Raw genomic sequence first — 24,699 nt, forward strand, 5'->3', positions numbered from 1 at the left:
ATCTGTATTACTTAGATTTTTGTTCTCTTTTGTGTATACTGCAGCACGTTGGGTACTTGGTAGCCCTTTGACACTATTTGTTTCCTTTTCTGTGGATACACAGGGAGAAGTTGGGCAGTCAAAGATGACACCTTGTGCCTCCCTGGATGCTGCTAAGAAAGATTTTGAGAAGAAGTTTAAGGACAAAACCAAGAATAACTGGGCTGATCGAGAGAATTTTGTGGAGCATGCCGGGAAGTATACGATGATTGAAGTGCAGCGAGGTGAAGAGGAGGACGAAGCAACAGAAGTCGCTGTCAAGGTGAGTGGCACTGGGGCTCCCAGAATTTTCCTAAAACTTCTCCACAGTCTGAGGACCAGTGTTTTAAAGAACAGTTGAACATTTTTGGCAGAATTAAACTTTAACAGGAAAGGCTAATGAATACCTCTTGTAGTCCTTGGCCATGAGAAGAGGAGTATTGTTAAGTCACAGGGCAAACCAGTGAGTACTTAATTGTAGGGACTGAAGAAAGATGGTGACTTCTTAGTTTAGTGCGGGAGTACATGATTCAGAAGCTGTTCAATGTGAAAATAGGTCATGACTGCGGGTACTTTCTGAGTGAGGTGATTTGGCAGTTGGTATCTTCCTGTGGCTGGTATGCGTCATGGAATTTCGTACATAATTGATGAAGGTAGTGTTATGTTTAGTCGTGTGTGACTTCCAGTGCATTATTTTTTATGGACAGGCTGGGATACATGTATCAACTGGTATGGGGTTGTTTCAGGAGTGGAATGACAATTAGTTATTTGAGTGGTTAGTGAAATGACTTTCTTTGCAGGTCACTGGGAGACTGCTAAAGGGTTGACATTGGAATGTTCAAACAAATACTGGGCAGTGGCATGTAAAATGATGTATGAAAGTGTGTGTATATATATATATATATATATATATATATATATATATATGTATATATATATATATATATGTATATATACTTCATTTAGACAAACAATATATCATTCTTCAGAATTACCTTATGTACCTCGGGCACAGATGTGTCTTTGAGTACCTTGCTCATTGTAAAGCTCCTAAAGCACTCCTTCATGCTCCTTCAGGTGGACACAGTTGATGGGGAGCTGCAGAAAGTTAAGAAGAAGGTTCGTCCCTGTTCCCTGGATAAACCCACCCAGGGCCTGGTCTCCCTCATCTTCAGCAATGATATGTTCAAGGACGCCATGCAGACCATGAATATAGGTGAGACTCCGCACTGGGGTGAAGACATGCATGTAACCAAGATTCACACTAGTGTATACTGAAAATCAGGGTAATAAATAAGATGTAGTGGGTTTGATAATGCAAGTCATGCACAGATATGCAGCGCCACACGAGTCATAAGGTCTAATGTCATAATGCAGCAGTTTCTCAATTAACTGCAGATGACAGGTGAACAGTTTTTCCTATCTTGGCAGATCCCAATACCTGAGGCACTGGTATCTTCGAGGGTGGTGACAATCTGGCTCATTAGGAGTCGGTCTCTAGAGGTCCACTAAGAATTGAGGAATTACAGAGAGAACTGGTAATTCCAGGTCTGAGCCCCCTGGTAATTCCTCGTTTCGGGCCAGACTTCGTCCTAGATTTACACATATTCAGATTCTCTAATTGTCTCAAAAGCTATGAAGAAAGCTTTATATCCATCTCTAAATGATTGGGCTGGGAGGCAGTTGGAAAGAGAATTGAAAGGTCTGGCCCAATCCAGCTGAGGATGGTCAAATCCATGACGCTTCTAAGCAATTACGGTCAACAACGAGTGGTAATAGAGATTATCCATCATCTCCAAGAGAAACGTAAGGAAAGAGTAGAAGCTACGGCGCACAAAGACAAGACGGACGCTATTTCCTTTGTAAAGTCTGCCTAGCTGGTGCTGACACACTTCAGATCTTGGGTAAGCACAGGGTTTGTGATTAGACACCAATCTTGGAGTGTATGTCTGGATTCAAACCTGAAGTGCAAGTGAGAAGTACACCATTGGAGGAAGAACATTTATTTGGGTACTCAGTTGGCAATATGCTAGAGCAAATGAGAAAAGAGAGAGAAACCTCTAAAGCAGGACAAGTGTGAAACCTCAAACCAAAGTAGACCTGCAGGGAGGCAATAATTTTCACAGCAAGGTTATGGCCTTACAAGATGGGCAACAATAGCCACCCCTTTCCAGCAAAATACAGTTTTGGTTATAATGTGATAGTAAAGGAAGGGAAAGAGGGGAGGGTGCACACGACTCCACCTTCTCTGCACAGTGGCACATTGAACCTCTTCTCCTTGGACCATATAACCCATGTCAGATTCTGTCTGTGATGCATCCCGTAAGCATTGGACTTCATTACTTCAAACCAATGAGGGCTAAAGATTATCAACCATGGATATTGTATAGATCTCCTAAGCAAGTACCAAATAGTAGTATATTTCTCATAACAAACTAAGGCCACACTTGGACGTAAATCCAGTGAATAATTATGGCAAGATAACTTTAAAAACTGCTTTAGAAGATGTCATCCTAAAGTTGGAAAAGGACCACTTTCTTGTGAGCATCAATTTAAAGGATGCCTACTTTCTTTTTCCTGCATCAAACATTTATGAGGTTTTTGGTAAATGGCAAATATTATCACTTTCAATTCAGGATACTACCTTTGTCATAAAGACAGTGTCAAGGGTTTTTACCAACTGCCTAACTGTCGTGGCAGTGCATCTAAGCCGACAAGAAATTCTTGTGTGGTATGTTGGTGAAAGGAAATGTTTTTCAGATATACCACAAAAGTATAAACAAAGTAATCCAGCTTTTGGTCCATTTGGGATTCATAATAATTTTAGAAAATTGCCGACCGATACAGTCCAGTTGAAAACAATGTTGTTTGCGGACGTAGATAGAGTGATGGCTATGGCAACACATGCAACCCACCACATTCAGGCCTTTAAAATGCAAATGTCATTTACCAGTTTTCTCATTATCCCACAGAGAAGGCTGCAACAAGATTAATTGGTATGACAGCATCATGATTTCTTTTGGTCCAATATGGTCACCTACATCTGAGAACATCTCTTGAATGTCTGGACAGTCAGTGGACACAGTCAAACAAGTAATGGAAGGATCTAGTCGTTGTGGATTACTTGGTAATAATGGCATTATGTTGATGAGGCACACACAATGTGTAAAAGGCAGCATAATTACAGATCTATCTATTCCCGTTAATGCAGCTGCTTCTCACATGGACTGAGAGCACTTATGAGCACCCTCATGTAGGGTTCAGGGACCAATGGAATCAAATACAAGTGGTAAACATCAGTTTGTTGAAGCTCAAAATCATAACCATAGAATTGAGCGATTTGCAATCATAGGTTTTGATTAAACAAACAGCAGGAATGTGTAGATGAGAGATGTTACACAACACCCACTTGGTAGCACATCCCTTTACTTGGGGGGAAAAACAGCACTCTGAATGACATTCAAAGTAGATAGGCTGGAGCCTCCCAAAAGAAACCTTTACAACAGATGTTTTGCACATTTAGGAAGAACTTCCCCCAACCGAGTCTCAACCAAAGGAAACTCAAAACGCCCAAGAATTTTGGTCCCGCTATTCTTACCCTCACTCAAGTGAAAATGCACTGTTAATTAGTTGATGGGAATCTTTGCCTGCGCTCTTACTCCATCTCCACTTGTTGCAGAAGTGGACAATAAAGTTATGCTCAAGTGATCCTCGTTTTGGTGAAATTGGTGTGGCCAAGACAACCTTGGGTCTTTGAACTGACGCCCATGACTATAGATTATTAGCCTTAGAAATATAAACCTGTTCTGCAGTTGTTAACATGGAGGAAGAGAAAATAGCCTCAACTTGTGGGTATTGCTCTAAAAGTCTTAAAATGTTGTCATTCACAGTCATCTGAATGTTGTACGGAAATTCTAAGGGTGGCATGGAGATCCTCTAAGTGGAAGTGTTACTGAGCAAAGTGGAAATGTGTTGTCACCTGGGCAATAAGACACCTAGTCAGAAGAAGTGTTTCTCAGGATTTTAATGGTCCACCTAAGGATTATAGGGGTTTATCTGGATGAATGTCAAGCTAGGGTAGTTTAGCAAGCTATATGGGAATGTCCTTTCTTGACAGGTTAGGTAGTGTCCCTGTGCTTTAGGGTTTTTTCTCTTTTCTTTAGAGCTAGTGTCTGGGTCCGTTTCTCCCCTTTCCGGTCGTCCCGCCAGGTTAGAGAAGGAGAGTTTGAGCAGTGGCTCTCAAAACAAAAATAAACAATAATGAATAATGCTGTCCTACTTAACTCTCATTCAGTACTGTCACCTTCACCCGGGACATGTGCTGTTTGGGCCAAGAAGTGACATGAAAAAGGATGTGCTGATCCCCTATAGTGGCATACAGGCGCAGACGCTCAGTGTCCCAACCTCCACCCCCCTGTAGTGAGATATCGCATGAAGGGTACTTGCCTCCGGCCACTGCCCTCCTGGGTCGTGGCAGTAGGGGTCTCGCCGCCCTCCTCCTCCTTCCCGGGTCAGACCTACGCACAGTGCCTCTAGGCGGTACTGTCTATGTTCCTTCTCCTGGGATGTCTTCTTTCTGTAGGCTGGTCTGTGTTTTCAGGTTCTCCGGTGTCTCCGCTCCCGCTCCTCTTTCCTTCTCGTCGGCATTCTCCTTTGATTCCTCGTACACTGGGATACTCCTACTTCTGTCATTTAGATGTTCTGGTGCCCCAACATCTAGACCGCTGACCACCTCTTCTGGGTGGCTGGTCGCGGGCGCCATCTTAGAAATCCCGCTCTTGCATGATACGGGATTACACTGCCTTCCCTCCAAGTATGGACGTTGGGTCCATACGAACATCGGTTATCGGGACAAAAAGTCTACATTTCCTTGGGCTCTGCCTGGTACATGGAGGGATACCAAAGGGGATGATGGACGGAGCGTTTGAGCAAATCAAACACTCACCCACAGTCAACTGATCTGGGTTTAATCCATCATCATTCTTTAGCTCACTCCACCACCCCAGTTCAGACATGGCCATATGCAAATCAGTCTGACCCTGTGCCTCATTCGAACAGTCCAGCCCGAACTGCCAAGCCATATCTTCCCTGAACTGAAAACAAGCATCCTGGGACCGGTTTCGGGTTCATAACCCTCATCAGCCAGGCTATCTTGAATCCAGTGGCAAAGTGAGCAAGGGACCCACGTCTTGGCATTCCCTGTCAACTTAGGGCGAACAAAGCGATGCCAAAGGGGATCATCCCCTTTGGTATCCCTCCACGCCTGCCTCCACTTCTCTATTCAACCAGCCCACCACCACCACACCCATCCATACCACAAATACCTTAGGTTGGTGGTAGGTGGATCACATAATCTGTTAAAAGTGCTACCATTTGGGGTCACCACTGCCCCTTGAGAGTACACCAAATTGCTGGCAGTTGTACCAGTGCATCATCACAGCAACGCTATTCATGTTTCTCCATACCTGGGTGAATGGCTGGTAAAGTGCAACAGCCAAGCCATTACCCTGTTCACTCTCAACAAGCCATCTCACTCCTCCATATACTGATGTTCACCGTCAAGCTAATAAATATGACCATTGCCTCCAACAAATGCAACCGTTTTGTGAGTCATACTCAATACAGTGACACTCAAAGCTACGAGAGACTGATGAAATTTAAAAGGCTGCCCCCACCCCCCTTTTCCTGACGTTGTGTCCTCTGATGGTGAGGATGATAATGAAACTATTGGGAATGATGGTGTCTTGTATTGTAGTAGTACCAAATGCTCGACTGTACATGCTTCCACTGCAAGTGTTCCTTGGGAGACAATGGTTACAAGTGGGTGATCATTGGGATGATCTAGTGTTTGTAGAGCCTAGAGTTCAGCACAAACTGCATGGTGGAACAACCAGAAGTTTTTACTGGGCACTTATTTCTGGACCTCTAACTGCAATAAACCATCAACAGATTGGGATGCTCCCATGCGCCAGCTAACGATCTAGGGCCAATAGTCTCTGTAGCAAAAGCACCTACACATCAGTGCACTTAAATTGATGGCAGTGCAGCTAGTGCTCTGAAAGTTTCACAAATAACGGTACTTGTTCACACTGAGAACATGACCACTGTTGGACTTGGCCCTTTTTGCAGGGTCATCCCAGAACTTTTTGCCTTCCGCCTGGTATTTTTTCTGAGCTGGTGTTGGTGGGTTTAGGACTCTAAGCACTTTATCACTGCTGTCCAGTGTAAAGTGCATGTGCTCTCTATGGTAAACATGGTAAGATTGGTCTACACCGGTTTGGCTAATTTAATTTACCTACCAGTTCCTTGTAAAGTAATATTACATATACCCGGGGCCAGTAAGTTAAATGCTACTGGTGGGATTGCAGCGCTGCTTGCGCCACCCACCAAAGTAGCTTTTCAAACCTGTCTCAGGCTTCTGCCATTGCAGGGCCTGCACGCACAGTTTACTGCTGCTGTGACGTGGCGCATAAAGTGGGTGCCACGTCTGTGACTCCCCTATTACTAAATATCAGTCACCCCTAAGGTAGGCCCTAGCTAGCCCAATGGGTAGGGTGTGCTGTAGGTAAAAGGTAGGACATGTGCCATAACAGCGTGGCATGTCCTGGTAGTGACAAACAGCCATTTTAGTTTCTCACTACTGTGAGGCTGCCCTCTCATAGGAATTCTTTGGGGATTCCCTGAAAAGTGTTTCAGTGGTAATTCCTGATATGAGAGGAGTAGCGTGATCACGTTTGGTATGTTTGGAATAGTGGTAATAATGCTGCGTGGTGGTGTGCGCAGTTTTATTATCGCTATTTTAGAAATGCTATTTTTAGCAGTGGGCATTTCTGTGTCCTATGTGTTCTTGTGCCTGCCTTGGGTGTATTGCATGTCTGGCTCTGGATGACAGGGGCTGGGGGGGGTGCAGTGGCTCTAGAGGGGCTGGGTGAGTCAACGCTAGGCTGAATAGGCCCATCTGCATTTGGAGTGCTGTGAGGAGTAGCACCGGGGCCTGATTAGGACTGTGCCTGCCTTCCACAATGCTGGCTCTGCTCCCCTGTGGTGTGTCTGGGGCCACAGCCTACACTTACAAAGGAGATTGTTGTGCACTGTAAATAAAATAGTAAGTGCCCCCTAGAACTGGTTTAGGCCGGGCACAAAGCCCTGTGCCAGGAGGGGAACAAAGACTTGCACTGGTATAATTAGTGGGGCTGTGACCCCATGAATGTGCTTGTGCAACTGGTGCTTACTTGGGGGCCGGCAAGCTGCTGGACTGCCAGGAAGAACCACCTCCGGGGGACTGACCTGCTGCCCTGCTTGGCAGCTAAAGGCTCTGCTATTCTACCCAGGAAACCTGGTGTGCTGGTCTGCCTGTGCATTTCTCGAAGGAAAGCGCTGCCTGCTCCCTGCTGGTGTCTGCAGGTGAGAGACAGGCAGAGCGCTGCTGATTTCCCCTAATTTCCTGGCCCTGCGGAGGAGAGCCTGTTGCTGGCTCCCCTTGTGGAGGAGACGCAGGGTTGAGGGCCGAAATTAGCACCGGAGCCCCCGGCGCGGGCTCACCAGCTAAGACGGCGCAGAGATTCTGTCGGCAGGAGCCTACCCCCGCATTTTTGGTGCCAGGGGAAGGTGCGGTGACCGCACCCCTGAAGCGAGTTGTGAGGAATCTGCAACCAAACCGACTGAGACTCCTCTCCGTAGTCCGAGGAAAGGACAGGAAGCCAAGCAGTTGTTGCCTGACTTTGGACGGAGCTTCCTCTTGCCGGGGGAGGAAGCCAGGCAGGCGAAGCCTGGCTGTGGGCGAGGCTCCTGTGAGAGAAGGGAGAGTCCTGCATGTGGCCGAAAATTGCCGTCCGGGAGGCTGCAGCTTGCACAGAGGTGTGCTGCCGGAGACGAGAGGAGAGCCTCACAAGCCCCCCCTTCCCCTCCACCCCCAGGAGACCGAAAGGTTCCCACTGGCCGTGGGCAGGCTGAAGCAAGTCCGAAGGTCGCTGGTTGCAGTAAATGACTGCAGTCTCCCTCGCTCAGCCCCCAAGGAGTGGTTAGTGGGGCTGAGCTCCCTTGTTATTGCCCTGCTCACAAGAAGCCCAGGTGAGTGAGGCTTGGAGGGCACCCTGTTGGTGCCTATTTTGTCTATACAGCTGCACCGCCAGATCGCGGGCAGCTGCAACCTAGGAGGCATTTTGGTGTCTATGAAGACACACAGGTGAGTTGCACTGTTGCCCCCATTTTTGTACAAGCCTGTTGGGGCCAGTACTCTGCTGCATCGGCAGGCTGGTGGCTATTTCAACGGCCACATGCTTTTAGAGCCCTGACTTTGGGACAGAGGACACTACGGGGAAGCCCAAGACTGGCCCCCGAGGAGCAGGCCAGTCGGCCTGGTGTTCACCTCATGTTTTGGTGGTGCGTAAGGCCCTGAGGTGACTTGTGCACCTCGTTAGTGTTACTGTGGTGCTCTAGTTAATATAGGATGTGTGTCTAAGATGTTACGCATAATGTGTTTATGCGAAGTGTCTTTACCAGTAGTTACTGGTTGTGTTTATTTCTCACTACTTGTGTGTGCTAATAGTTATGACAGTGGCCCGATTGGCCCTGTATTGTAGATAACCCCCCCCCCTGTAAGGTAATACCTAGTGGGGGGGGGGGGGGGGGGGGGGGGGGGGGGGGGTGGTGTGTGTGTGTGTGTGTGTGTGTGTGTGTGTGTGTGTGTGTGTGTGTGTGTGTGTGTGTGTGTGTGTGTGTGTGTGTGTGTGTGTGTATATATATATATACATACATATATATATATATATATATATATATATATATATATATATATATATATAATGTATGTGTATATATATATATGTATGTATGTATATATATATATATATATATATATATATATATGTATAACACATTGCCTCTGGGATAAGCCTGACTGCTCTTGCAAACTACCAAGGTTATCTTCAGTGTGTAACTCCCTTGCCCTGACTAGCGTGTTGGTTTCCGCCTGGCTTAGACGCTTGCCCTAGCCAACCATAAATCCCATTTCTAACAACCACCATGAACTTACTGCAAAAACAAACAGGCATGCACTCACTGGAGTTGTCCCGCTGGCTCTCAAAATCTGTCAGTGGCCTATTCAAGTACTTCTCCTAACCAAGCGTTTGCTAGAGGTGGACAATGACTTTACGAACCTGCGCCTCCGTGCGCATCAAAAACACACAAATGATAAATCAGATACCAGCTGATCTAAAAATGCTTTCACTGTTGGAGGACATCTGCGGTGGACCTGTGTTTGTGATGTGAGAGAAAGCAAAATGCTAGACCTTCTTTTCTAGGTACCCTGAGCCCATTGGTAATGCTGTAAAGTTGAATTGGTCAGGGAGGGAAACCGCCTTTGCCACGCAGATCCCTTTGCCACGCATGCCTATACCACGCAATGTAAGTATATTTCATGGTTTGGGGGTGTAGAGTGGTAAAGGGAAATTATTTTGAGGTTAAGGAGAGGGTAGGGGTATTTTTAGAGTCTAGGGGTGGGTAGGAGTGTAGGGTGATAAGAATTATTTTAGGAGTTTAGGGTGGGTAGGGTTATAGGGTGGTGAGGGTATTTTTAGGGTTGGTTATAGGTATGGTAAGGATACGTTTTGGGTTGGGTAGGGGTAAAGTGTATTAAGAGTGATAAAAAAAGGGTGTTCCCCATCAGTAAAGAAAAAGATTACATTTAAAATTAATTTATAAAAAAAAAGGGAGAGTTTTGGAGGGTGCCCCTTCAAACAAATGTAAAATTAATTTAAAACTATGTGTGTGTTTTACTTCCCTTAAGTATACTACCATGTGTGGTAAAGGAATGTGTGTTAAAGTCATAAATTCGCTCTGGGATATTTGCGTACGTTTTTCCCCCACAAGAGATTCATCTGCAAGTTTCCCCTCCAGCGGAGGAGATCGACTACGGATACGACGCAGACGTCGAGGTGGTTGAGGCATCAGAAGTCGTCGACGAGGTAGGAGACGACAATGAGGCCTACGGGGCCACGGAAGATAGCTCGTGTGAAGAGCTAGGCCGGAACTAATAATTACTACGGCTCAGGTCGAGGGATCGCCACGCGGCCTTACACAAGACCTTCCACCCAAATCCGCGGCCTCGCCTATGGGCCCGGCCACGGACACTTCTGCGGAGCCGACGTTGGTCAAAACGAAACCGAAACCTTCGGTGTCGACGAAAGCAAAAGTAATTGAGGCGCCATTGAAACTGAAGATGTCTGCCACCCCGGCCGCCTCCTCGTCTTCGGACACGTCGGGGCAGCCGAAGCCGAAGAAGGCTGTTGACCCGGGGAAGTCGGCCAAGGGCGCCGAACCGAAGTCAGTCAAGGGCGCAGAGTCGAAGTCGGTCAAGGCCGTCGACCCAAAATCGGCGAAGGGCGTCGAACCGAAGACTGGGGCCCGCACCCCGTAGTCAAGGCCGCCGTCACGAAGCCGTCGACGCAGAAGGCTGTCGGACCGGCAGGGGGACGCAGCGCGCAGAAACAGGCTGATCTGGTCCCGGATAAACATAAGGCATCGACGCAAGAGTCTTCCCTCGCTGGTGGACCGAAGACGTCTGTCGGATCGACGAAACCGTCCGCTTCCTTTACAAAGCAGGTGTCGGATTCTCTTCAACGCATCAGGAACAAGGCTTCCGCGTCCGCACCGAAGGATGCTTCCGCCGCGAAGCCAGCTGCCACGACGCCAAAGTCTTCGGCGCCTCTCCTGTTTACGTTGCCGCCAAAGGTGGCATCGAAGGCCTTCGCTCCACGGTCGGTCACCGAAGCGCCCGTCCCAGTGTCCACGGTGCAGAAGCCTTCTCAGCCGCTTGGAAGCTTGAAACCTCGACAACCCTCGGTGGAGGAGCAGTCGGAGCACTATATCGACGCCGACACCGGGAAACTCACCCTCTACAAGAGGAAAATCACGGCAACCCAAGCCTTTGGAGTCCTACATGATTCCTTTGAAGCGCAAGAAGCCTGCTGCGGACTCCCCTGTTCTGGTGGAGCCTCTTGCTACACCGACTCCACGAGTGGCTACACCCTCACCCACTTATTCGGATGTGGAGGGTGGGGATGGTGATGACGAGGAGTATGGCTTTCCTGCCAACACTGATCCTGAAGATCACAACGACTCATGGACAGTTGCAGGTGACACAGGGGATCAGCACACTGCCCAGGACCCTCAAGTGTACGCTGTCAAGACCTCTCCTACCGAGGATTCAGCTGCATTTAATGCTCTAATTGAGAGGGCGGCTAAAAACCACGACGTGGACCTCGACACTGACCCTATCGAAGTGGACTTCCTTTTTCATACCTTTTCCACTGCAGAAAAAACTGTCAAGACTCTCCCCATGCTCAAGGGGGTTCTCAAACATGCTGCAGACATTTTTAAGGAACCCACACGGGCCAGGGTGGTCAACCCTAGGATTGAAAAAAAATATAGGCCGGCGCCTGGCGACCCCGCCTACATCAGAGGACAGTTGCCATTAGACTCTCTGGTTGTCTCTAATGCCCGGACGAGGGCAAACTCACAAACCACTGGTGATGCTCCTCCCCCCGACAAGGAGTCTAAAGTGCTGGAGGCATCAGGGAAGACGGTGGCGGCTCAAGCGGCCAATATCTGGCGTATCTCTAACACTCAGGCGCTACTAGCCAGATATGACAGGGCGCACTATGACACACTAGAGACCCTTTTGCAACATCTTCCAGATCAGTATAAAGAGGCAGCTGAGATGCTTATTCAGGAAGGGAAGCTTATCTCCAACGCTTCCATTAAGTGTGCACTGGACGTAGCGGACACAGTGGCCAGAGCCATTAACACCAGTGTCATGTTGAGACGTCAGGCCTGGCTCAGGATCTCCGGTTTCATGCCGGAGATACAAACTACCATCCTCAATCAGCCCGTTAACCCCGATAGGCTATTTGGTCCTGAGGTGGATACAACCTTGGAAAAGATAAAAAAGATACCGAAACTGCTAAATCCATGGGGTCTCTCCAGTCCCAGCAGTTTCGGGGCAGCACTTTTCGTCGCTCAGGCAATAGAGGTGTTTCCAGAGGCCAGATGTCCCAGCAAACGCAATACAATAAAGGTGGGGCGCAATCCTCTTACACCAAGCAGAGTAGTGGCGGCTATCGGGGCAACAGCACCAAGGGCAGAGGTCGTGGAAACAACAACTCCTGCTCCTCCGCCACCACCAAACAGTGACGCCCTGTCGATGCCCCCGACCATACTACACCTGTCGGGGGGAGACTCCAGCGGTTCCTGCCCGTCTGGAGATCCATCACCACAGACTGGTGGGTCCGGAAACTTATCCAGTTCGGTTATTGTTTGGAGTTACATCCACTCCACCCAACATGCCACCAAAACACCGTCCTATGTCCATAGAGCATTTGCACTTATTGCAGCAGGAGGGGCAATCGAGCTTGTGCCAGTGGAGGAAGAAGGCACGGGAGTGTACTCCCTGTACTTCTTAATCCCAAAGAAGGACGGATCCCTCAGACCCATACTGGACCTCAGACCCCTGAATCAGTACATTCTCTCAGAACACTTTCATATGCTCACACTGCAGCAAGTTCTCCCGTTGCTCAATCAGGGAGACTTCCTCGCAACCTTGGATCTCAAGGATGCCCATTTCCACATTCCACTGCATCCATCACACAGGAAATACCTCCGGTTCACTTTTCAGGGTCGGCATTATTAGTTCAAGGTCCTGCCTTTCGGGGTGACCACAGCCCCCAGGGTGTTCACAAAATGTCTGGCGACAGTAGCTGTGCACCTCAGGAGGCAAAACATTCACGTTTACCCATATCTAGACGACTGGCTTGTCCAAGCGAAGTCGGCCCAGCAGTGCGCCGCCAACATGTCCCACACCATTCACCTCCTTCACGATCTGGGATTCTCACTAAATTATCCCAAGTCGCACCTTCAACCGGCCCATGTGCGGCAATATCTGGGTGCGACGATCAATACTCTGGCAGCCACGGCTCAGCCAACTTCTGTGAGGGTCGACATCATTCAGTCACTGATCCAAAAGTTCAGACCGCAACACTCGCTTCCGGCAAGAGTGTTCATGCAGTTGATAGGCATGATGGCCTCCTGCATCTTCATAGTCCCGCACGCGAGACTACATATGCGTCTGCTCCAAGAATGCTTGGCTCATCAGTGGACTCAGGCTCCGGACAGTTGAACGACCTAGTGTTGGTGACCGGTCGGGCATACAGCTCTCTGCATTGGTGGAATCCACACAACCTTTGCAAGGGCCGACCGTTCCAAGAGCCTGTGCCACAGATTATTCTGACAACAGACGCATCTCTCCAGGGATGGGGAGCTCATGTGCTCCACTACACAGTGCAGGGACTATGGACAACGCAGCAGCAGAAGATGCACATCAACTACCTAGAACTGATGGCAATCTTCATGGCATTAAAGGCATTCAAAGTACATCTGTGAAACAAAGTCGTGTTGATCCGGACGGACAACATGACAGCCATGTACTACATTCAGAAGCAGGGAGGTACACACTCTCCACAGTTCTCATCTGGCTCAGATCATGTTTAAGTGGGCCATTCTGAGGAACATCTTCCTCATGGCGGAACACCTCCCGGGCAAGGACAATCAGATGGCGGATCTGCTCAGCAGGTACAGCCACCAGATGCACGAGTGGGAGATACATCCATCAGTAATCCGCCCGTACTTTCAGCAGTGGGGTCATCCAGAGATAGACCTGTTTGCCACAGCTTTGCCGCCAGGTTCCCTCACCCACAGTCGCAGGGCAATGCGATATGGATGAACTGGTCAGGCAGATTTGCGTACACTTTTCCCCCAGCACCTCTCATACCGCTGGTGGCACGAAAGCTAAAGCAACACTCGCTGACACTCGTCCTGGTTGCTCCAATGTGGGCACGTCAACCATGGTACACCACGTTTCTAGAACTCTCTGTGGTACCGCATCAAAGGCTGCACCTCACACCCAGGCTTTTGACGCAGAGCCATGGCGACATTCAGCATCCAGACCCGCAACAGCTCAACCTGGCGATCTGGCTCCTGAAGTCTTAGAGTTTGGCTACCTTGACTTGCCTCCTGAATGCATGGATATCATACGGGAGGCAAGAAAGCCCACCACCAGAGCTTGCTATGCAGCGAAATGGAAGCGGTTTGTCATTTACTGTACTGAACACGACATCAACCCGCTAGATGCATCCATTCCCAACATCATCTGTTATTTGTTACATCTTTACAAATGCAATCTAGCATATGCTTCCATTCGGATACACTTATCCGCCATAGCGGCTTATCTCCAAAACAGGCAGCACCTCTCCGTTTTCAGAGTGCCTGCCATCAAAGCCTTCCTAGAAGGACTTAAATGGGTCATTCCTCCCAGGACCCCTCCAGCTCCTGTATGGAACCTCAATGTGGTCCTCACCCGGTTGATGGGCCCTCCTTTTGAGCCTCTGCATTCCTGTGAGATTCAGTTCTTAACATGGAAAGTGGCGTTTCTCATTGCCATTACGTCTCTGCGACGTGTTAGTGAGCTGCAGGCGCTCACTGTACAAGAGCCATTCATACAGATTCACTCCAACAGGGTGGTGCTGCACACTAACCCTAAATTTCTTCCTAAAGTGGTTTCGCAGTTCCATGTCAATCAGACCATTGAGCTGCCCGCGTTCTTTCAAAACCCTGAGACAGTGGCAGAAAGAATGCTCCACACTCTTGATGTCAAACGAGCTTTGATGTACTACATCGATAGGACAAAAGATTTTAGGAAGACACAACAACTCTTTGTTGCCTTTTCAGCTCAGCACAAAGGCAACCCCATTTCCAAGGCAGGGATAGCCAGGTGGATCGTTAAGTGTATTCAGATTTGCTATCACAAGGCTAACCGCACTTTAACGGTCCCCCCTAGAGCCCGCTCCACCCGCAATTTGGGGGCCTCCATGGCTTTCCTTGGCAATATCCCTTTGGAAGACATTTGTAGAGCAGCCACATGGTCTACCCCACACACATTTACTAAACACTACTGTGTAGATGTGCACTCCAAGCAGCTGTAGGGCAGGCTGTTCTAAAGACACTTTTTCAGACATCTGCAGCTGGCACAGGCGGCCGCCGTTAATGGAGGGACTGCTATTTATTCTATGCTACAGATATGAATTCAGCAGCCCACATGCCTCGAACTGAATATGCTACTTACCAGTATGCATCTGTTCTTGGCATGTAGGGCTGCTGACATTCATATCGCCCGCCCTCCTCCCCGGCGCCTGTAGCGGCTGCAGAATTTACACTTATTCTTAGCATGGTCATCGCCCACACTGTTACACTCCATCTTAGCCACAATGGCTAAAAACAATCTGGGGATGGAGTCGATGCCCATGCTCACTGTAGTCCAGGGGAGGAGCCACCTATCTCGTGATACTTCGAAGACTCTTCCAGGACAACAATGTGCAATCATCCGGACCCAACACTAGGCGGCGATCTATGCTACAGATATGAATGTCAGCAGCCCTACATGCCAAGAACAGATGCATACTGGTAAGTAGCATATTCATTCCATTAGGGTGCATCTGGTTGATGTGACAGCTTATGTGCAAAATACACACCACCAGTCAATCTTCAATCTTTATGAGAGGCCTTAAGATTGATCTCTCCTAGAATCCCCTTCTGCCTTCCCAGATGCGAGGATACAGTTTTAAGTTTTGAGCAATGATTTATCTTTCTACCTACGTGTAAACCTCCATGTCAAACAAAAGCAACTTTCAAAGTCTGTGTCCAGCACTCGATGGGAGTGTGCAATGCCTATGAATCTCAGCACTTCAAGCCGCAAACCGACTGTTAAAGGTAAGTAACATGTTCCTCTTATTAGTAATTCCGCTAATAAGTTTTAATAAATTGCATGTACTCCGTTAAACAACTGTATTTACAGGTACACCCATAGTATTGTATTGTAATGGCATTAACAAAACATTCACTACCCCTGGGGAGTCATTGAAGAGCTTTATGCCAGGGAGCACACTGCTCCAGAACCCGAGGGTCATGGTTAATCCAGTGGTTATTGGTTATTGGGATAAGTCTTGTGCTATCAACAAAACTATTTAATACATGGACTCTAGTTTTTTTGTGATAGATTACATTACTGAAAGTGATGTGTGATCATTAATAGGAAGGTATGTGAGTTAATGCAGATGGTTGGTGGGATTAATGGATGATCTAGAGGATATTGGGTATTGTTATGCCGGTGGTATGATTTTCAAAGAAGGAGAGGAAGTGATCTTTGAAATGAGGAGTGGGCAGTTTGTAGAAATACAATAATGGAGATTAAGGCAAACATGCCCATGGCTAAGAGTAGGCTGTGCTCCGAGTGAGGAGGCCTATGTAGATACCCAGGATGGAAAGTAAGGAGAGGGTCATTCAGAAGAAAAGAGGAGATCGGACAATCAAAAGTTTTAAGTTAAGATCAGTTTTTTATGCATGTTTATAGGAATATAGAGCAGACTTTTTGAGATGACATGTAAACGGAGGATGCAAACACTATCTTTTACATTTCCAGATCCTATCCAAGGCTTGTCAAGACGTGTGCAGTCTTAGATATTCACATTTATCAAACTGTTCATTAGCCACTTTTCTTTAATAATTCATCAATAAATGACAAAGGGCCATTTACTTTAGATGCAAGAAGAGCTGTGGTGTGTTAAAAGCACAGGACACATTTATTGATCCAGTTGCAATAAGTTTTAGTTTCTTATGCCCCACATACTTTGTACAAAGGAGCCACATAAGAAGCAGTTACTAAATGGACTGTAGAGACCTATACATACATGTACTTTAGCTGATACGACATTAATTACAAAACCACAACCAGTTCACGCACAGATTGTAAAACTAGAATAGGTTTACACTACAGCAGAAACCAGTTACTTGCCATTAATTTTAGTTGTGCGCAGGATTTTCCCAGGAGCATCTGATTTGTGCCCCAGATGTAAGCAAGGGTAGGACGATTTTTACCACATTGTTTACATGCGACCAGTGATCTAACCATATTGGGTCATGAGTACCAAAGAGATTGGCAAAATAGGACTATGGGCAGTCCCACAGGACCCTGCAATATGTCGCCTTTGATTGATGAAGGGGACCACGGCTCTTAAATACCTCTGCTGATTTATTGATTTGGCCCTGATCCTGCTTAGGAGGAGAGTTGCAAGGGGGAAGAAAGTATGCTGGGCACAAGGATGTTGCAACTGGATAAAAGGGGTGTTTAAGTGGTCAGTGGCCGAATTAATTCATTATGTACTCTCTGGCTAGGGGGTGTGGAATCCGAGATTAGCTTGAAATGTTTTCTGAGGACTATGTAGGCCAATTAGGATACCGTCCAGAGTAGGTGCTTAGAATCTCATTGATATATGTAAAGTACGATTCATGTTGATTAAGGGATTGCGTCGGGTCCCCTTGCATGTGTTCTTTCATTGTTGGGGCAGTAAGAAGTGTTTGTCTTGGTGCCACACTAAGAGCTACTTATGTGCTTGTTTTTATTGAATGTATGTACTGATACGGCTGTAATCCCTTCTGAAATATGCATCCTTGAGTGTCAGGCAGGGTGGGGTAGTTTTTCTTATGTGACAAACTTGATTTCTTAAGTGCTGCATCATTTCCTGACTCTCACTGGGATTATTTAAGTATGTGTTCGAGGCATATGAGCTGCAGATCGTACACTATGCATTAGATCGCCACCTGGTGTTGGGCTCGGATGATTGAAGGTTGTTGTCTTCTTGAGAAGTCTTTGTAGTCACGATATAGGTGACTCCTCCCTTGGACAATACTGCGCATGGGCATCGGCTCCATCCTTATATTGTTTTTTTCCGCCACTGGGTTCGGATGAAAGTTTCTCTGCTCCGGCTAGAAAAACTTTTATCCAGTATTAGGGGTGTCTTTCATAGATTCACATGCCTGAATCATTCCCCGTCGTCGAGACGGGAGCCTCCGGTACATAAAAAAGTAATGTCCTATAGACATACATAGAGAAAATAGGCCTAAGGGTCTCACCTTAGTAGCCTTTCGTTGTCCTTATGCAAAAAGGACCAAACTCTCACAGTCAGCCAATCAGCTCCGACCTCCCTCTAGAACCTTCCTGGGAGGAGCCTCAGTCCCTCAGATTTTCTACCGCACGTTGTGCTAGGGAGTCTCCAGCCTGAGCTCTTCTCAGGATTCCTTATAAATCATCTACTTTCCTTTGAAAGGTGAATCTTCATTCTACAATCTTCAAGGACTACTTCAGTAACACTTTGAGGCAGTAAGTGTTTGCTTTCCACTGCTTTCTTCGATGTCTGAATCCCAGAAGAAAGCCCTTTTCAGGGCCTGCTCTTCATGTGGGAAGAAAAGGCTCCATGTGGATGATAAGCATACCTTATGCTTATATTGCCTTTATCCGGACCACGTCCCGGCAGACTGCAAAATATGTAGGTCTTTCCCTAGAAAGACCGTGAGAGACAGGGAAGGCCGCCTTCTCATCTGGCTCGACAGACTCAAGGACAGAGACACTCTGGAATCTTCCGAAGGTAGTGTCTCTAAAACCTCAGCAGTCTCTCAAAAGAGGCCAAGGGTAACTTCCCCTGGCCCCTCAGACACCCCTCCTAGGAAGACAGCCAAGAAGTCTTCAGAGGCAAGATCTACGACATCTTCTGTGTCTGTTAAGGATACTCAGACTTTTAAAAAGCCTGCTCAGGCTTCAAGCAGACCTGCCCAGAAGACTACCTCAGTAACTACCACGGTGTCGACGACGTCAGCGTTGTCTCTTTCACCGTCGACGATAACAGCTCCATCATCGTCATCGACAGGTAGACCTATTTCCTCCGTTTTACTACTGAAATCGTCGACGACAAAGACCCTGTCGACGTCGAAAACTACTCCGTCGACGAAAACTTCGACGACGATAACGACGACGACGTCGACGACGAACCCACCACGGCCAGCCCCGACGACGACGGCATCGACGAGGGCATCGACGACGAAGACGTCGACGCCGAAAACGTCGACGAGAACGACATCGACGACGGGCTCGCGTCGACGAGTGCACCGACGACGTCACGGTCGTCGACGACCAAATTGCCGTCTACGGAGATTCCGTCGACGAGGACCCTACCGTCGACGAAGGACTCGTCGTCGACGAAGTTAAAGACGCCGTCGACGGAGGACTGGTCGTCGTCGACGAAATTACAGCGGCCGTCGACGGAGGACCCGTCGTCGACGAAGACGCTTCCGGACACATGGAAGAAAACCAAGCTTGTGGAGGTGTCATCCCTCACGCTACCACCGTCGACGACGCCCTCGACGGCTTCCACCTCCAGTCCTGCGTTGGGCAAGTCTACTAAGCCGCATATTACGCCGGAGACCACGTCTCCAAGCAAAGTGGAGATGCACCCGCCTAACGAAATCTTCCAGAGTGAAGACTCAGAAGAGGATTACCACCTGGGCCCGCTACTTCCATCTCGGACCTACATGTCAAATGCCAAAGCACTGACGAGGAGGTAGAGGAATTCTCTTACCAGGAGCACTCCGTCCACACTAAAGTCAGCACGGAGGTTACCCCCATGATATGCCTACCTGCTGCTCTGGTGAACGACCTGAAATTCCTTGTACAGGATTACAAACAACGCTTCCTGGACGCTGACAGTAGAGATCAGCCGCCTATCGTTCCTAACCCAGCGGCAGCCCCAAAACCGTCTCGACCTCCCCCTCAGACCCACCATGAGAAGATACAACCTCAGGAGGTAGTGTCGTCAGACGAGGATGAGGAGGAGGAAGAATTGGAGGAAGGAGAGGTCCAGGAGGCCCACTCTTCCCATGATGAGGAGGATGAATATGTGGCGTCCTCACCAGCATCGCCCCAACCGCGCCATGCGGACTCGCCGCCGGTAGACATAGGCGGCTTCCATAAAATTGTGGAAAGAGCGGCGAAGAGATTCCATATGGCTATCGAATCCACAGAAACTGAATGCTTCCTACACGATTTTAAGGAGCAGACTCAAAAGACGACTAAATCTATTCCAATAATAGAATTTCTATGGGAACAAGGCAAGAAGATAATGCTGACGCCCGCTTCTGTGTCTGCGGTTGTTCCGCGCCTAGACCAAAAATACAAAGCCCCACTGTCTGCAGCGGTCTGCCTAAACGGGCACCCTAAACCGGATTCAGTGGTCACACAAGCGGCCCAGAAACACTCACGCAACCCTTCCTCCCCGCTGTCCGCTCCTCCGGACAAAGAAGGAAGAAAACTGGACACAATCGGCAAAAGGTTCACCACGACTTCGGCCATGACCGTCAAGGTAGCCAACTCCATTGCCTTGTTGGGGCGTTATAATCGCCAACTCTGGGAAGACATAGCCCCATATTTGTCAGACCTGCCGGACTCAGTCCATGGGGAAGTCCAGGCTCTACTACTGGAGGGTCAATCTTCGGCAGCCGAAATAATAGACTGTGCTATCGATGCAGCCATGACTGGCTTTCGTCAACTTGCTGGAGCTGCGGTCCTACGCCGTCAAGGATGGCTTAAAGCGACGTCGTTCCGCCAGGAGGTGCAATCCAAGGTCTTGGACATGCCCTTCGATGGCCAGCACCTCTTTGGGTCCAAAATCGATGAGGCATTGCAAACCATGAAGAAGGACACGGATACGGCAAGGGCTCTGGGTACCTTACAGTCCCGGAACCAGTCCTTTCGAGGCAACAGATCCAGAGGACAGTCCTCGTATCGAGGTTCCTATCAGAATAGGTCCTCGTACTCCTATACTAACAAAGGTCAATACCAACATAAGCAACCTCAAGGCCGTCAATCATCCTATGGACGATCTAACTTCAGAGGCAAGAATACAAAGAGGGGCTTTGGCGGCCGCCAGTGACGAGCTACTCCAGCCAGTCCAGCCACCCTATCCATCCTTACAAATTGGAGGAAAGTTGACCCATTTCCTCAACAATTGGCAACTCATAACCACGGACAGGTGGGTTCTCCAAATTATACGTTTTGGCCATTCCCTCGAATTCACCACCATCCCTCCCAGGACTCCTCCTCGCAGGCGGGCGCACAAAAACTTACGCCTGCTTCTCCAGGAAATTTCTGTAATGCAGAAGAAAGGAGCTATCGAGCGCGTTCCGGCACCCCTGAAGGGGAAGGGCTTTTACTCCCACTTCTTTCTTGTACACCAGAAAGAGGACAAGTGGCGGCCCATTCTGGACCTCCGAGCGCTCAACGTCTTCCTACGAAGCCAATCGTTCAGGATGGTGACGATTCAAGAAATACTAGGCATTCTAGAAAAAGGAGATTTCGTGACATCCTTGGATCTCCAGGATGCCTACTACCACATTCCCATCCTCAAGTGTCACAGAAAATTCCTGAGGTTCGAGGTGGCAGGGCAACATTACCAATTCAAGGTACTACCATTCGGCCTCAAATCCGCGCCGCGGATTTTCACGAAGTGCCTTGCACCAGTGGCAGCTTTCCTGCGTCAAATGGGTCACCAGGTCTTCCCCTACCTAGACGACTGGCTGGTGAAAGCACCCTCGGAGGAGGACGCAGCCAAATCCTCCAACGCCTGCACAAATCTTTTTCAGAGGCTGGGATTAACACTCAATCTCAAGAAGTCCTGTGTCGTCCCTACGACAAAAATTACCTTCCTCGGAGCAACCTTGGACACAGAGTGTGCAAGAGCCTTTCCCTCGAAAGAAAGGACAGACAAGATATTGTCCCTGGCCACGGCTGTGGCGAACAGGACACACCTGAAGGTCAGGACCTATACATCCCTCCTGGGCATGATGTCCTCCTGTATACATCTCGTCCCTCACTGCAGACTCAGAATGCGCCCGTTGCAGGAGGCGCTCGCGAGCCAATGGACTCAAAGTACTGGCTCTTTCGAGGACACTGTCTGGATAACACCCAAAATGTCCAAGAGTCTAACCTGGTGGAGGCGTCGCAAAAATCTGACCGTAGGATTGTCATTTCTCCTTCCGGCAACACCTCTGGTGATCACCACGGACGCTTCCCTGGAGGGATGGGGAGCTGTTCTTCAGGACCTTCGGATCAGCGGCAAATGGGACACTCAGGAAAAACAGCTTCATATAAATCTCTTGGAGCTGAGAGCCGTGTATCTGGCACTGCAGGCCGTTCTACCACGCATCCGGCAATCCCCAGTGCTCGTCAAAACGGACAACACCACGACGATGCACTATCTCAACAAACCGGGAGGAACGCGTTCGCTCTCTCTATCACGCGAATCGCAGAAGATCTGGAACTGGCTAGTGCTGCAGGGAATCGCACTCAAGGCCGACTATGTGCCGGGCAGGGACAATACCATCGCCGACGCCCTAAGCAGGCAACGATCACTCTCCCACGAGTGGGAACTGAGCGACAGCGCGCTGACGCACATCTTCTCTCAATGGGGAGTCCCAAGAATCGACCTGTTTGCCACCAAGGGGAACGTCAAATGCCCAAGCTACGCAAGCTGGCATCCCCAACAGGGTTCACTGGGGAATGCCTTTTCCATCGGCTGGTTCAGCGTGTTTGCGTACGCTTTTCCTCCGTTTCCCATGATCCCGAGGCTCCTCAGGAAGATGAAGGCGGAGCCCTGTACCCTGATCCTGATTGCCCCGTACTGGCCGAGACAACACTGGTTCTCGGATCTACTTCGGCTCTCTATCAAGACACCGATTCGTCTGCGACAGCACCCGAACCTCCGAACGATGTCCAAGGGGCAGGTGCAACACCCGAACCTGCAATCGCTCAGCTTATCGGCCTGGCTCCTGAGCACAGAGAGTTCGGTGGCCTAAATATCCCGCAGGACTGCAGAGATATACTGGCGAAAGCGAGAGCAGACAGTACCAACAAAACCTACTCTCTCAAATGGAAAAGATTCTGCATTTGGTGTTCGGACCAGGGCCTGCAACCGCTGTTCGTCACTCCTGAACAGCTATTGCCATAACTGCTGCACTTGGCACGTTCAGAACTGGCACATGCATCCATAACAGTCCACCTAGCAGCTATATCGAGGTTCACCAGAACTTTCACGGGACCTTCCCTGTGGTCCAATAGACTTGTCAAACAATTCCTGAAGGGGCTTTATAGATCCTTTCCGAGGCCTCGGAAAGTCCCCCCAATGTGGCATCTGAACCTAGTTCTCAACCAACTTATGAGGCATCCCTTTGAACCCATTCATCGGGCATCCATCAAATACGTCTCATGGAAAACTGCGATCTTGCTCGCTCTAACATCGGCCAGGAGAGTGAGCGAACTTCAAGCCCTGTCCATTCAGGATCCATACCTGCAATTCAGACAGGACAGAGTGATGTTAAGACCGAACCCGAAGTTCATTCCGAAAGTGCCTTCGGACTTTCATCTCAATGAACCAATAGTCCTTAGGTCTTTCTTTGCAAACCCTTCCACCGCAGCCGAAAGAGCGCTCCATTCTTTAGATCTCAAGAGATGTCTAAAGTTCTATCTGGATAAAACCAAAGCCTTCAGAAAATCTTCACAACTATTCGTGGCATACAGCAATCCAAGAATGGGCCTGCCTCTCACGAAGCAAAGCATCTCGAGATGGATTTCCTCAGCGATTGCATTCTGTCATAACAAGGCCGGACGGCCTTTGACTGATCGTGTCACTGCACATTCCACCAGGGCGATGTCCACGTCAGCAGCACTTTTCGCTGGAGTGCCGATCCTGGACATATGCAGAGCGGCGACCTGGAAGTCACCGCACACCTTCTCCAGACACTACTGCCTGGATCTCGAACTTCAGAAGGATGCAGCAGTGGGACAGGCGGTGCTACGCCATCTCTTTCAGTGAGGTGAGCCTTCCCTCATCCCGCCATCCAGGTATGCACATTCTCTGCTATTGTGATGCTCTGCTTTATGCTGTCTATTTACATGCTATAGTACAATGTGTGCATTGTCTAACATGCCGGCAGGGCACCTTTCCATCACGAATGTGCCTTTCTAATTGCTAGCTACTCTGATTCAGGCATGTGAATCTATGAAAGACACCCCTAATACTGGATAAGAACTGCGTTACTTACCTGTAACAGCAGTTATCCAGTATTGGTGTCTTTCATAGATTGGAAAAAAACAATGGAGGAGTAACCCCTCGTGGGTAGGGAGAAAAATAACTCTCTAATAATGAGCACAAGAGCTCTGGTTAGCAAATTTTACCCCAACCTGTTACTGGATAAGGCATATCCTTATAGAAGACCCCTCACTCACCAACCTGGTTGGTGACATGCTTCATCATCGGGGTCCCACCCCCTAAGCCGAGTGCCTACGGGGTGTGCTGCGACACCTGATTACAGTGGAGCTGGTTTCGTTTTTATGTGTTCAGGACTATCAAAATTTGTGTATTAAAAAGGGCCAACACTACTCACTTCAAGTATTTATTCTTGAGCGCTTGAACCCTTAGTAAAAATCAAGTGTGGCACCTTCCCCTAATTAGGAAGGCTTTGGTGTCAGAAAGTCGTATTAAAATATATAAAAATAGCGAAAGTGTGCTATGTGAATGTGAATATACAAAATTATTGTTTAAAAAGGTCTACATGTTTCAACCCATACATGGATTCAAGGGTTTTCGTCAGGACCGTAGGTGATTTGAACTGGGTGGTCCGCCCGCGCTAAGGAGCGTCCTGCCCTAGTTCAATTTAGAGATCGTAAATAAGGATCTCGTGCAAAAAGGT

The 24,699-nt window shown here is 48.5% G+C and overlaps 1 protein-coding gene across 1 annotated transcript in view; it reads left to right on the forward strand.

Annotated features, from left to right (window-relative positions):
* Nucleotides 1–24,699, forward strand: part of PARP3 (poly(ADP-ribose) polymerase family member 3) — a 506,125-nt gene that overhangs the window by 65,388 nt on the left and 416,038 nt on the right. Inside the window, exons 4-5 of the mRNA XM_078661155.1 lie at nt 104–301; nt 1,096–1,234. Coding sequence (XP_078517281.1) covers nt 104–301; nt 1,096–1,234 — 337 coding nt within the window. The remainder of the gene's footprint in view (nt 1–103; nt 302–1,095; nt 1,235–24,699) is intronic.

This window comes from Lissotriton helveticus, chromosome 9, assembly GCF_964261635.1.
Source record: "Lissotriton helveticus chromosome 9, aLisHel1.1, whole genome shotgun sequence".
NCBI lineage: Eukaryota > Metazoa > Chordata > Amphibia > Caudata > Salamandridae > Lissotriton > Lissotriton helveticus.